At 39.2% G+C, this 15,428-nt stretch overlaps 1 protein-coding gene across 3 annotated transcripts in view; it reads right to left on the bottom strand.

Annotated features, from left to right (window-relative positions):
* Positions 1 to 9,709: 9,709 nt before the first annotated feature.
* Positions 9,710 to 15,428, bottom strand: part of CPEB4 (cytoplasmic polyadenylation element binding protein 4) — a 53,454-nt gene continuing 47,735 nt past the window's right edge. For all 3 annotated transcript variants that reach the window (XM_079964800.1, XM_079964801.1, XM_079964802.1), the window contains one exon: positions 9,710 to 14,836. In XM_079964800.1, coding sequence (XP_079820926.1) covers positions 14,609 to 14,836 — 228 coding nt within the window. In that variant the 3' untranslated portion in view covers positions 9,710 to 14,608. The remainder of the gene's footprint in view (positions 14,837 to 15,428) is intronic.

Here is a 15,428-nt window from a genome sequence, read left to right as displayed (position 1 = left end):
AATAAAATGAAATACTATGTAGTATTTCATCTGGATTTTGTGTCAGTCTTGCACTGGCTACAGAAAGGTACTCCGAGAAAGACAGTAAAAAAGGAGCAAAGTGGGGAAATGTGCCAGTTGAGTAAAAGGTAGTGTTTTACAGCAGTGAATTCAGCTAAGCAATTTTGACTATTTGTAAAGCCATACAGTGGTACCTCGGGTAAAGTACTTAATTCATTCCAGAGGTCTGTTCTTAACCTGAAACTGTTCTTATCCTGAAGCACCACTTTAGCTAATGGGGCCTCCTGCTGCTGCCGCACCGCCGGAGCACAATTTCTGTTCTCATCCTGAAGCAAAGATCTTAACCTGAAGCACTATTTCTGGGTTAGCGGAGTCTGTAACCTGAAGCGTATGTAACCCGAGGTACCACTGTATTTATTGTTTATCACATGGAGCATTTCACAAGGTGATAATGGGCTCTATCACAACATTTCCTGGAACTAGGGGTATGTCTTATTTATTTAACTGTTTTTAAAATTACAGCATCTGCATATATTTGTGTGAGGTTTTCTTCAGGTTAAAGACCTCCTTTAAATACAGTGGAGTTTTCACTATAACAAAATGCAACTCCCTTAAAGGATGCAAACTGTTGTTCAGAGACAAACCATAAGATGGCAGGCTTAGCTATCAAAACACATATACACAAAGATAGAGGGGGAAAGGGAGAGAGAGAGAGAGAGAGAGAGAGAGAGAGAGAGAGAGAGAGAATCGGGTGAGACAGTGGGGATTATTGTAACAAGCCCATCCCTTAGGTATTCCAGAACAGTAGTGTATTTTTATGTTGCAGGTAAAATGTCATGCTGGCATAAGCACAACTTGCAGACACAAAGCAAAATGGTTTGCCATGAGTGATAGATAATTTGCTTCCCCACAGAGCAAGAAAGGCCTATCACAATCTCAAGATACTTATTCAACAAAAATGAGAGCCCATAAAAAGAAAATAATGACCAATGAATGAATGAGAATAAAATTACTTCTCAGTATTTTTAAGTATGTTCAGAACAGCCATTCCAAGGAAAATGTATGTGATACAAAACAGTTAGGACATGCAAACTGGCCTGCACATTAACAAAATGAAAATTCAGTTCAAGTGATAGAAGAAACCAGTTGCCCATATTTTCTCTTATGCAATACAAACTTAGCACTCTGGTGAGAAGACGCCAGTGAGTCTGATTACAGGATGTTCTTTCATTGACTATTATACTGAATGAATGGAAAAGGTATCACAATCCTAGAAACTATAGTCCTGGTTGACTTCTGCATTCCAGGTGCTCTTGCCTCCAGTAACTGGCCACTGAATCAAATTTCACACATTAGCCACACCCTTTTAGCCCCCTCAGAGGAAAAGAGAGTTACCTAACATTTTACATTTTACAAGACTGATACTGCTTGGCCACTACAGTGCTTAATGACAACAGCATCCTGGAGGGTTCAGAGTGTATGTTAGGTAGGCAAAATGTGTGGGACAAGAAACAAATCAGCTGGAAAATGAGCATTGGCCTAGGTGTGGGGTCAAGTCAGCAGTAGACTTTGTAAAGCATTTCTTAAAGAGCTTGGAAATGATTTACAGAGAGATTGTGCCTTGACAATTAATGGCAGAAAGAAGGTTTCTGTCAAGCTGCTCCCTACAACTGGAACCAATAGAATGAGAAAAGGGGGTGATATCAGATGAGTTAGTGTAGAATGTGAAAAGCACTGCAAATGTTAGCATCTGCTTGCAGAACAAAGATATGCTTTAAAACAGGGGTGGCCAACTCCCAAGAGACTGCGATCTACTCACAGAGTTAAAAACTAGCAGTGATCTACTCCTTTTTTGAGGTTCAGGTCAAAGTTGTTGAGTTTTTTTCAGGTAAAATGTTGAGCTTTTTTTAGGGGAGCCACAGTTGTTCAGCTTCTTTGGAGGGAGCCAATGATCTACCAGTGATCTACTTGTTGGACATGTCTGCTTTAAAACAAGGATGCGTGACACTTCAGATATTCCCATAAGCCCCACCCCCTCCCTCAGCCAGCACAGCCAATGATCAGGGATGATGGGAGCTGTAGTCCAGAAACATCTGGAGGGCCACAATTTCCCCATCTCTGCTTTAGAATAAAGACTAAAGCTTAAGGTTGATGCAGACTGTGGCAAGAAGCCAGTGCAGGTTTTCAAGGAGATGAGTGATGCATTCATAGCAATGGGAGGGAACAATGAAATGTGTGTTTTAGTTTATGTGCTGTGCCCAAAGCAACTCACAGCAAACACCAGCTTGCTACCAAAAGATGCAAGTACTGTATAGGTACCATACAGTATGGAAATACTATCACTTGCAAATTTACTGATTAATTTGCAAGCCCTCAAGTAATGCTATTGTCCTGTGAGATTCTCCTAAGAATCCAACAGCCTTGGAACAAGCGCACTTGCCTTGTCTGCTTTGATAGAATTCTGGCAACATCCAGTATTTAATAAGCATGCAGGAGCCAAGTTGTTATTTCAGCCTGCATAACCACCATGGAACTTTTGTATTCCCTTAGTGAAGGTTATTGGGTTGTTGTTTTTAAGCATGGCTCAAACCCAGTTACAAGCGAAGCTCTTAAGTTTATGATATTTGTGATGCGTAGGAAGGAAAATCTGCTGTTGAGTCATAGCAGAATTACTTCAGTCAGCTATAATACAAAGACAGAACAGATTATCCACCTTCAGAGCTAGTATCTGGAGACACCTTGATGGCAACTGAGGCTACCCTTTGCAGTGACAAAACTCTCGCACATCTTTGAGAGGTGCCGATCAAGAATAAAGTGCCACAACAGGAGTGCCTACTTCTCCAGGAAACTTTCAGAGCCTCTGTTGCTCTCACTGTGGCTCCCACCTTGTTCAACAAGCTGTTCCCAAAATGTAGGTTATATATGGGATTAGCCTTTAATGTGGTGTGAGATGCTGGAAGCAGAGCAGGAAATCAAGATTAAACTCATGCACACATGAACAAATGAGTGGTCATCCTGAAAGGCTCCTTGGATCCAGACTCCAGAGGACTTTTGGAGAAGGTGATTCTCCAGCTTGTGAAAGACTAACTTCCCATTTAAGGGCCATCTGGATATGCCCCAGGCATGTCAGCAAGGTATATTTTATTTCCAGCAAAGGTTATGTGTGTCACTCTCAAAGAGAATATATATCCTTGCAAAGCAAGATTCACAATGAGTCCAGAAGGGACATAATGCTTACATCAGCAACTGGAATTTATCCAGCACATGCTGTTCCAGAAGCATTTGTAATTAGGGCTTGGGACTAAGGGCCAGTTCACAAGTACTTGATTAAAAAAGGATGAGTGTGAACTTATCAGAATGTGCAACTGTTTCTGCGATCACAGATTTTGGAGGAAATGCAACCACAATTATCAGCATGTACAGCCGAGTTCACACTGACCTTTTGTGGTCTTGCACCAACACATGTAATCATGCGGAAGAATTTGATGTGTAAACTTGCCCTCCACAGAATTGTTTCTCTTCCCTGGTTATGCCCCCATGTCTGCTGCTTGCTTGCTTGCTTGCTTGTTTATAGCTCTCGTATATAATATGGACCTGATCATCAGGACACAAATCACTTGTGAAACTTCATTGTACAACAGTCCTGTGAAACAGATGACCCACCAGATGACCCACCGGGACCCACAAGTACTGTTATGTAATTGACATGGATGATGGGGGAGTCATCTTTTTGCTTTTTGAAACTGCAGACCTTTCCCCCCAAAGGTGGTAGATTTCAAAAGAGCATGGGAATGTCCAGAACTAAACTGTTGGTTATTAAGAAGCTCCTCACCCTCCTTCTATGGCCACTAAATCTTTCTACAAGCTTGCTATGCAGACATTGCCTATGAACAGCAGAGAGCCCTGCAGGGCACAGTCCATTCATCACCTGGGAGCTCCAGTTAAAAAGGATTGAGCAAAAGTGATGAGAAAAGCACCGCAGCTCAGAGTAGACAATCATCTGCTAGATGTACAAGAGTCACCTGGTGTAAGGCAGCTGCACGTACCTCTGGAAAAAGCAGTAACAGAATTATTCAGAAGGCCCAGCAGAGGGAGTGCAACACTGTTAATTTCATGCGCAGAGATGGTGGGTGGTTTCCTTTGAGTACTAAAAGCCAGAGAACACAACACACTAATGTGATAGGCAAAAAACGGCCACTTCCACAACCTGCTTAGCATGAAATAAATGTTAATACTACCTTGGTTACCCACAGATGATAATTCTATCACATTGCAGTGGTTTAAGATGAAAGGTATTTACAACTAAGCCACTTGAATGTGATATATATATATATATATATATATATATATATATATATATATATATCCTGCAAAAGGCAGCTGCATACAGAGCTTCATTGCAGACGTTTTTCATACTGACGGACTGAATTGGCTTATTTTACTGAGAAGAAGAGATGTCAATGTTTTCTGCTCTGCTCTCCCTTCTGAGGCCATTTTTTGTCTCCCAATTTCCTGTAGGCAGGCAATGGGCCTTTTGGACTGTTGTCTGAGCTGGCTTTCATGACACTGAATAAAGAACAGCTGAGGAATCGCCTCATAGGCATTTGCTGGGCAGCCAATTTTCTATCAACCAATCCGTTTTGAAGCAATGGGGAGATCTATTCTGCTTCCATTCCCAAAACGAGAGCAGGCACACACAATCAGGAATAAAATGGACATTTTGTCACCTAAAAATCACAAGAGGATGCTTTTCTTGCGTTCTAACAGTTTGTAAGGGATGGAAAATTTTCAGCATGGGATGTGCTACGCAGAGAAATGTCCAGTGTTCTAACCCATTGTGCTGCACATGCCTCCTCGCTATCTAAACTCTAGCTTTAGGAAGGCAGTCTAAACAAATTCAGTTTTCAGCTTCCATTCCAAAGCTGACGAAAAGGACAAGCTTTAACCTGCAGAAAAAACAGCTCCTGCTGAAAGCATTTGCACATATTCAACCCAGTCCTGATACTTCACAGGGTAACAAGAGCCATCTGATGCACTCTCTTTCTGACATACTTTCCTTTCTCCCTGAAATATACTCAGTCGAGTGTGGATTTCATGCTCTTTATTCAGCTCATAGTAGTGAGGAAGGAAAGTTCCCCCAAAATATCTGCTTTATATACATTATTTACACAATGGGTCGCACGTGATTGGCTAATTCTGGGATTCTCCTGTAGGCCAATCAGGTTGCGGATTCACTTCCACCTGGAGCTGGATTGGGTGGCTCCTGCGGACCAATCATACTGTTGCATTGTTCTAGGACCAAGCAGACTGCTGCATTCTGGACCCTATTGTTCTAGGACCAATCAGACTGCTGCATTTTGGATCCTATTCAACTCAGTACATAACACCCCCAAAGTTACCTTACGAGGGGATACAGAATTAATTGGCTGGTTGGGGCAGAGCCGCTGGGCTAGGTTCCTGGCAGGTGAGTTTCTGTTGCTTACCAAGAGGGAAAGGGGCAGGGATGTTAGAGCAGTCCAAACCAACAGGGGCTCCACCCCACCCGGTAATCAGCTTTGGAGACCAAATAAAAGCAAATGCAGTATTAGTACAAAAATAAAAGTAGGAACCATCATTCTTATTATCGTTAATTATATTCCCCGAGTTTGCAAACAGTCTCCCCTCAACGTGTTGACCATCTCCAGATTTGCTTAGCTTCAGCAAAGTGGCTGCATCTTGTGCTTTTGGATTGTACTCTGGAGTCATGCCACACTTGATCACTTCCAGCATCCTTGTTTCCAGGTGTCACCAAGGAGCCACCAGGCTACTTAATAGTACACATAGAAATACAGTGGTACCTCGGGTTAAGTACTTAATTCGTTCCGGAGGTCTGTTTTTAACCTGAAACTTCTTAACCTGAAGCACCACTTTAGCTAACGGGGCCTCCTGCTGCCGCCACGCCGCCGGAGCACAATTTCTGTTCTCATCCTGAAGCAAAGTTCTTAACCCGAGGTATTATTTCTGGGTTAGCGGAGTCTGTAACCTGAAGCGTATGTAACCTGAAGTGTATGTAACCCGAGGTACCACTGTAGTACAAAAAAAGAGGACTCATCAGATGACTTCAGAAAGCAAGTAGATTCATGCTTCACATTTAACTTGGGAGACAGTTCCCATCTCTCAACCAGAGCATGTAGCTCTAAACTCCCCTGATGCAGATGAAAACAGTGGCCCACCCTATTCCTTCCCTCCCTCATCCTGTCATCCGCCTCTCCTTCACTAGCAGCACAGTACATCCAGAACCCTGCTCCCCACAACCAGGAGGAGTGGACCAGGCTCATAGCGTTGCCTGCTACATCAGGGGGACTGTGGCCAAGATGAGAGATGGCAACCGTATCTTTGGAATTAAATCTGAGATGTGGACATGGTGCATATTTATAACAGGTTGTGAGGTGAGAACCCTGTTGAGAGATGGCTAGTATGTTGCAAATCAGCAATTCCATGTGTTTCAGTAAACTGACAATTTCTATTGCCAATAAAGTTTCAAAACCCTCAATAACCTACTAAAAGGGTGTGGCCCTTTCCAGGACTGGTCCTCATCCTCCTTGTGAAGGGACAGGGTTGCGGACAGCTCAGAAGAGATATATTCACTATACACTAGAAGTAGGTGTGCAGAAAATAGATGCATTTAAAATAGCAAATGACTGTTTCCTGCTGTGACAGGATAAAGGCCGTTTCACCATTATGTTTCAAATGTGTACACCTACAATTCTTTTAAATGTATGGCGAAATAGGTAAAGTGTGGATATGACACCCACCCACACTAACATGTTTATTATACTTAATTCAGCTATTTGGGGAAACACTTTTTATTGCAGAAAACGAAAGGCTGGTCTCGTGTCAACCAGTTTACATTATTTCAACTTCACAATCCAAAATGCTGTGTCTCAGTAATATCTTCCAAAACTTCGGGAAATGGAGGTTGCAGAAATGAAAGACCTTGCTAGATTGATTGTTTCTTATACAATGCTATTCTAATAATGATGGGAAAACTTGCAGTGGTTTGTGGGCTATCTGCCAGCGTTTCTATCAAGAGAGTAAAGCAAGGTTGTATTTTAACACCTGCTGTTTAAACTTTGCACAAACGATACAGTTCAGGAGCTTTCTTCTCTCCCCCCCCCCCCATTGGTGATCAAAAAATCCCAGTGCTTCTTTTTGCAGCTGATACAGCTCATTATCTCAAGTATGGCAAGGCTACTTTCCAAATTTGGAAACTTTAATCAATTATAGTAAGGCCAAAGTGATGCAGTTTGCCAAAAGGCATAAGCAGCATAAATGTTTCTTGGTCATTTAATCAAACATCAGTAAATTAAAATTTTAGGGCTTTTTGGAAAAAAATACAGCATACCCATTTAGACCAAATAAAAGTTTCATCTGCCCATTCATTGGGGGCTCTAAAGTCTATTTCAGCAAGGGTCATTGTTTGCTACAACCATGTTTTTGCTGATAAAATGGTATCTGGGCAGCAATCTACGGTAGTCCTAAAAGAGATAAATTTGATACAATTCACATTGGTTTTGTGCATATTGTGGTCTCATATAGTCTACTTGGTGCATTACCTAGAAGCAGCTCTTCCTTCTGTAAAAGGACACATAAATAATTCACCCTAAACTAGGTGGAGGGGGGGCGGACTTCCAGTAGTATCATGTCAATGCCTATTTTAAAAATACAATTTTTAGATCTGCAGCATTAAGAAGGCTGGGCATAATTTGGGAACTGTTTGATGCTATTTAAATTCTCTTGTAAAATAATCTCAGGATGTGTCTGCTCACAAGATCCATGAAGAAGATGCCCAAATAGATGGTGAATACATGAAGAATTCAAAGTCTGGAGTTTCATATGCCTCTTGCAGATACCATCAGGAGGCATCTTCCACATGATGTAAAAGTCAGGCACTTATTGTAATGACACCTACCCTTTGCAACTTTCTGTATTAGGCAAGCACCATCTCGGTTGTCTTTTTGGAATACATTCAAGGCTTTCCTTTTTAAACAAGTATTTTAAGGGGAGATTATTATCTTAGTCTGTATCCATACTGGATTTGAAATGGTTTTTATATTTTGCTTTGGGATGTTTCATAAATGAAAAGAAATTGCTGTGGGGGGGGGATTTACTCACTTCACATTTCAAACAATGGCCAAATAATATCTAACAGGCCTTTTTTTTAAAGAAAACAACAACAACAACAAAACACAGGCAAAGAATAATCTTTGTGTATGCACCCCAAGTCGACAATATCACTGTATTTTGTATTGCTATTTCTGTAACTCACATAACAAAACATACGGATAGGGTTTTTGTTTTCCTTTTTAGTTTCCTAGAAGGTAAATCAGATTATTTTAGAACTAAATATGTTGCTGTAAACACGCTGATTACCTGTAAGGGTATCTCTATTAAGCAGCAGCAAGAAAATTGGGAGCCATCTTTCTAATTCAAAACAGTGATTGATTTTGCTTTCAACGCCTTGGCAAACAAGTGACATTTGCAACATTAGCTTTAGTGATCTGAATTTTGAAATTTTGGGTTGCTTTGTTTACATGTATCATGTATGGGATTTCGATTGTAAAGGGGCATTGGCTATAAAAACACAGATGGCTTGGCATTGTAATATAGAATACCACGTAGCTCAAAGCCTCAGCTGTGAACATTCCATAAAAGCTTTCCACTTTCTCCCTAGAGCAGCTTCCAAGTGTGCTTGGGGGATGAAGGAGAAAACCACAAGAACCCAGGGCCTGCCTCACCCAGACTTGGCAAAGCTGGCCGAGCTTTTTTCTGCCCCGCCTGCCAAGTCACTCCAGTTTCTGATGCTTTGCATTCTTCTCCTCGGACACGTTGCCACCCCAATTGTCTCACCGCTCGTCCAACATTCCATTATTTCGGCATCACACACTAGGCTTCCCTTTGTCCTGATGATTAAGTAGCAGAAGACCAGTAAGTGGAAGCAGGTGACTGAACACTTGGCTGTTTGTTTTTGGCCTAGCTGACATACCGAAGGCTGGATGTTTAAAAATAGATGCGAAGATGCTGAGTTTGCTGAAGATTCATGCCAAAGTCACATGAGACTCCTGCCAGAGACAGCAGATCTTCCCCAAGTACCAAATTTACAAAATATAAATAGTCAGTATTTGGCTCTACCCCCAGGGTGACATTTGAGCAGCAGCTGAAGGCTTATCCTAACAGCACACTCTCTGTGATTAGCGATGTCTGAAAAGAAAGTTCTTTAGGACTATCCCCTATTGTTGGGCTTGATTATGCCTAGGACTGAGACATCGAAGCTGACACCACTGGAAGGCCAAACTCTCAAAACCATCTCAGGACAACATGACAAAATACTAGAAGGGTTCTGACCTGACTGAAGATGGCAGATTTGCTTATTAAATCTATCAATATCAAGGCCATGGAAGCTGCATCTCAAGTATCCAAGGAAAATAGCCCGCTGTATTATGGAATTAAAGAATGACTCGGAAAATTCACAGATGATAATAATAATCATCGCATGTTAAGCACGTTAATCTAAGGTAGTACAGAAGACTGTTCTGGTTAACTAGGGCTCCTTCAGGAGCTGTAAGGATAAATGTGAGCATTTTAGCTTATTTCTTTTTTAGCAGGTTTGACCCAAGCAAGAAGCAGGGCTAGATGCCAGAGAGAGAAAGCAGCAAAAGGAGAGAAGATCTGTTGTAGATAGTTCTTTACTAAAACTATTTCCTGGCTTATGATTATACGGAAAACATTACAGGAGTCATAAGATGTGAAACTCATTGGGCTGAAGAAAAACCAGTGCACCTTTCAAGTCTCCTCTCTTCTTGTTTCTCCCTCCTTTCCTTCCTTGAGCAAGCTATTTAGATCTTAGCCACCTTGGTCAAAGTCCAAAACTTTGTCCCTTACACTGGCTCTTCAATTCACAAGGTCCAAAGTAGAAAGAATAAAAGAATCATTGTCTAATTTTTAGTACTTCTTTTGAAGCAGAGAATAAAACACTACTGCAGGTCAGATGTTACTTGTTTCTAGAACATAATATACAAAGTGGTTTACAACTGTTATCACTAACAGTAATCACATAAATCTGAGCAGTATTGGGATATGACTGTCCTTCAGGTCAACAACTGAACTTCATGGCTGGCCAGTGATTTGAATTAGAGACTCGTGTAGCAAAATGATTTCCACTCTGCAACACTGTTCCTTCATAAAATAATGAAGTCAAAAAGAAATAGTGGTTATGTCGTGATGCTGAAGAGCTCAAAATAACAGCTTGAGTAGTCATTGAGTTAAAAGTTTTATTCATTCAACATCTCACATTACAAATATTTAAAAATTATATGCATACTGGTATAAATAGTCATTTGCAAACTATTTAATAACATTAATTTTCCACTAGCACTTCAACAAATGAACTCTCTTAAAAAAGAAACTTGTGTTATAACTTAGAGTAGAACATACAAAAATATGAACTTAATGTGAAAATGACTTTAATAAAAAATGAATTACCCTTATTTAAAATGCTATAATAAATACTACAACCTCCCCATACACAGTAAAAACTATATGGAAATTCAGCCAAGTAGTACAAGTAACTGACATACTTAAATAACTTTTCCTTCTGATAATATGAGCATTACATCGGGGGAAAACATATTAGGGATTAGTAAAAACTAGACACCCACTTGCTAAAAGTTTCACTTCCAAAAAATATAACAAAAGAATCTGATGAAAATTATAAAAACTAATTATACTTTAAATTTTAAAAATATAAAAAATAAAACAGTTGAATACAATATTGTCCCAATTCTTACAATGCTATCAATCACAGTAGCTTTAAAATAAGATAATAAAATAAAGCAAATGACCAAAACCTCTTTTATTCCTTTTTTTAAAAAATAATCTCAAATTTACATTAGTAGAAAGATTGATTTCTGATTCTTTTCTTTAGAAACACCAGCAAGAAAGAGGATTTACTAGAACAGTAGAAAATGACATTTTTAAATGTCTGCAATTAAAAACAAAGAATTACACTGCAAAGATCTTCCAGAAGTCTGAAATAAGTATTGCACATAACTTGAAGTTAACTTGCCACAATTCATCACATTCAAGTTTTAAATCACCTTTTAAAACAGAAGGCTTTAACTCTTCAAGAAACAAAAAAGGGGTGAATTATCAAGTCTTTCCAACAGCATCCTTATAAAACACTAAAGTCATTCACTGCAAGTTTTAGATTTGCTTTCGGCAGAGGTCTGTGTATGGAGAAGTAGATACTATATACCAAAAAAGCACGGGGCAGTGGGGGTTCCTTTACATATAAAATAATCAGAAACACTTTATTTTACATTGCAAAAATAACCATGTAATTACTCTGTAACTACATTGTAAGTACATGGCCAGTGCCATGCTTGTGAGAGAAAATGACATGCTTGTTTACACCCCTTTAAATAAAGTGATACCCTAAGATTTTAAAACTAATTACATGTTAGTTATGCTTGGAGTGACATGGCAACTCCACCCTCCCATGTAATCAGAAGGACATATTATATTAGCACTATCTAGAGTACAGAGTAATATAGATAATCATTTATGCCCTGTAAATTGAAGTGTAACCAAATAATCTGTAAACACGCTTTTCACACAATCACCACAAGTGAATATTAGTAGAATAACATTTTTCTTTTAATATTAGTCATGCATACTAACATTACATGCCCACCACTGGGCAGGCTTGGGTTTATTTCCTTACATATGATTTAAAAGAGCAGACACATCTCTGCAAACACCTAACATCAATTTGTTAAGATTAAAAATGGCTAAACATTCACCAAAAAACATCTGCATTTGTGTATTACTTTTAAAAACCTATTAAGAAGCGGTAGACAATTTGGGATGTTACTTTTAACTTCTACTCTATGCTTATGCATTAAATTTCAAGGGTCTAAAGACAAACTCTCTCATTTGTCACTTTCATGCTTTTTAAAAATTTCTTTTTAAGTCTCAACTTTACATATAAGTATTTTTTTTTTTAAATTATATGTACACCAAATACCTGGTGCTGGGCTAAAGATGTTTAAGCAACATGCTTTCTTTTCTCTGCAAATTCTAAAATAGCATTGCCAGTGCACAACATCCATAATTCAAAATGTATGCAGAGCACTGAAATGTATAAAAAGCAGAATATAAGAAAATAAAATTTATTAAAATTATTTATATTAAAAAATGAAGTATATGAAGATCTCTCAGTAATAAAAGTACAAAAAGCTACTCTTTGCAATATGAAAAATTGAGGTATTGCATAAAGAGATATCCCGTCAGTGAAAAGTGTGCCTAAAAATGCTCACTGTTGGAAAAACAAGATATACAAAAGTAGTGCATAACAAATATACATTATGTGCATGACAAAATAAGTTAGCTACAAAAACACTGTACCGAAATTCAGCAGGTCATGTACAAAGGGAAAAAATTATTATTCAAAGCTACTTCTCAAACAGTGTTATTTCTTGTAATGGTAACCCATCTCACCTGTTCACTGGGTAGGATCGGCACAATAAGACACCCCAAGCCACCTACAAGCATTTAAAAAAATTAAAACGAATATTCCAACTATAATTATGTACTTCAGAGAAAAAGGTCCCTGACAGTCTACAAAAGAGCACTCTCCATTTGCATTTACTGTTGTCAATATTTGCAGGGATTTCATTAAAAGCAGCTCCCTTTCTCTACTTGACGAGTAGACAGCAAATGTCTCCATTTTGACCTTTGGAAAATAACAAGGTATGTTTTATGTGTTGAAAATCAAAACTGCTTCTCAAAGATAATTGGGGAGGGGGAAGGAAAGGGGAGGGAGAGGGCTTACAGAAGAGATTTGCTTTTTTTTGTCTGTAGCTGTGCTAAGGCAAGTCTTTGGTTTAAGAGTCTATGGTGGTACCATGCCAGTTCAGATTGCCAATGGACTGGGGTGTTTTGCACACTGCTACAAAATCATTTCTTAAGAACTGAACTCATTCACTCCTATCAATTTTCTCAGCTTTACAGAGCTCAAGTGACTATATCAAACTAACCAACACCACCCTGTGCTTTAGCTTTAACATCTACTGTGTTCTCACTTATATGGTTCAAACAACCCATGCATTTCTCAGCAAGTTGGTACATTAGAGCCCTGGAATTCTTTATTTTCTGTGCTAAGTTCCAAAAAGAATTATTTATTGAGATTTTCTTACTTGCTCTCTGCTGAAAGACAAGCATATTCTTCTTTGCCAATATGCAATGCATATTCATTCAACCAACAGTGCATAACATCCCTGGAAACAAGCTTCACTTTGTCCCTCTTATGCTTTTGATGATCCAATTTCATTCGGAGATTAAAACACATTTACATCCCAGAGTAAGCCCAGTAAGTAGCCAAATTTTGATCTGTGTGGTTAGAATGAATTACTAGTGTCTTAGAGGCAGGCAGGGGAGGTGGGAATCAAAATCATAATCTTGAGGTATATCTTTAGGTTCTTGTATTTCACGTCAAAATGGAGAGCAAAGGCTGGCCCCTGATTAACATTAGTAAATTAGGATATAGAGTTCTATATAACCATCAAAAATAAAATCTATACATTTGTTCTTCAGGAGAGGACATGCCAGTTCACTAGTTGTCATTACTTTAGCTTTGGTAGGATTTCTAGGGCTGTATTCTGATAATGAAGTTTCTTCTTTAAAAATAATAATAATAATAATATAACAACAACAACAGCAACAACAACAACAAAGAATAAGTGCACTCCCCACCCACCCCCAGTAGTAAATTGACCCAGGATTTACATTCAGGAACTTTTAAAATGTGATTGCTTGGATGAAGAACACAGATCTAAGCTCTGCCTACTCAATTAGTAAAAGTTTGAATGTGGTGGGAAGTCGGAGGCACGGTGAGAAACACGTACTGTGCTAAAAAAATAGCTTCGGAACCCTTAAATAAAACATTTAACTTAATGCTGCTTTAAACCTTGCTCATGCATTTTTGTTGCTTTAAACATGCTCTTTCCTGTTACTAGGTTAACGGCTAACTGTTTCCATTGCTATAAAATCATAGGCGGCAAGAAAACAGGCTTCCCAGAGGTTTGGGCAGGGAAGGGGAGAAGGAAGGGTGGGTTGGACAAAGTGTCAGAATAGATTCATAGTGTTCCTATCTCATGATTACTTTTCATAAAAGTATTCTATTGATTTTGTTATTAGCAATAATTTAATTAAAAAACAAAATACTCTATTGTTTCATTTCTCTTCTCTTAATATTGTTCTCTCTTCCTTCAAGAAAAGATAGCAGGAAAGCAGTGTCCCCCCGGGTAACTAAAGGTAAGAGAACCTGGTTTCCATGCACTGTGTTATCCATATGAATAGCAGTTCCCAATACAGTTTAATGACAAGATTCTACAAAATACCTATATGATTATAGGTCATTCTTTTGTTACACTATTGTTAAGTTACAGACTACAACAGTAGGACATGCTATCTTGAATAAGAGAGAAGAGGAAGGGAGGGCATGGGAATCAGGATAACAGAAGAGTGCACTTATTTTGAGGCCTGCATATGAACACGCTGCAGGAATCACTTAATTCCAGCGGAATGAAATATGTCTCGGGCGATCTCCTCCCTCTTTCACCAGGGGCTTGTGGAATTCCCTGCCAGCGCGTGAATGGATAGCAGCCCAGCAATATTCACAGTAATACTGCAGACAGGTAACGTTAGCACAGAAAAATGGAGCGAATTTTCCACCACAACGGGCCCCCTGACATTCATCACACAGCTGATCATCCAAGACATATGGCTTAACTTCCACCTGTGTTAAAAGAAGGAGAGAGAAAGTTTACACTGCTAGAGTGTCTTCTGGGTAGATTACTGCAATCTAACTGTTAATACAGATGCCTCAAGGAATATTCCACTGTGCCTCAAGAAAACCTCAATTGGAGCAGAGCAAGAATCCAACTAGCCGGGCATCCTGTTGCCAGCAATGGACAACCAGATGCCTCCAAGAAACCTACAAACAGGGCAGGAAAGCTATAGCTTTCCCTTGTTATATGTCCACCAGTAATTTGGTTTTCATAAGTTGTTTATTATTTATTAAGGTTATTGTTATTACTTTTATTAAAATTTGTATACTGTCCTATACCTGTAGGTTTCTGAATGTGGAGTTTGACACAGTGGTCAGAGTTCTGGACTAGATCCTCAGAGAGATGGTTTCAAATTCCCACGGAGGCATAAAGCTTACTGAATAATTCTGCACAAGTCACCTTCTTTGAGTCTAACCTAGCTCACAGGGATGCTGTGAGGATAAAATTGAGGGTGTGAGAATATATGCTGCCCTGAGATCCTTGGAGGAAGAGCAGGATGAAAATACAACTGCTACTGCTGCTGCTATTATTAATAATAAA

This window comes from Podarcis cretensis, assembly GCF_951804945.1.
Source record: "Podarcis cretensis genome assembly, chromosome: 2".
NCBI classification, from domain to species: Eukaryota; Metazoa; Chordata; class Lepidosauria; order Squamata; family Lacertidae; genus Podarcis; species Podarcis cretensis.
The sequence above is the reverse complement of the archived record's forward strand: the minus strand, read 5'-3'. Positions and strand labels throughout refer to the sequence as shown.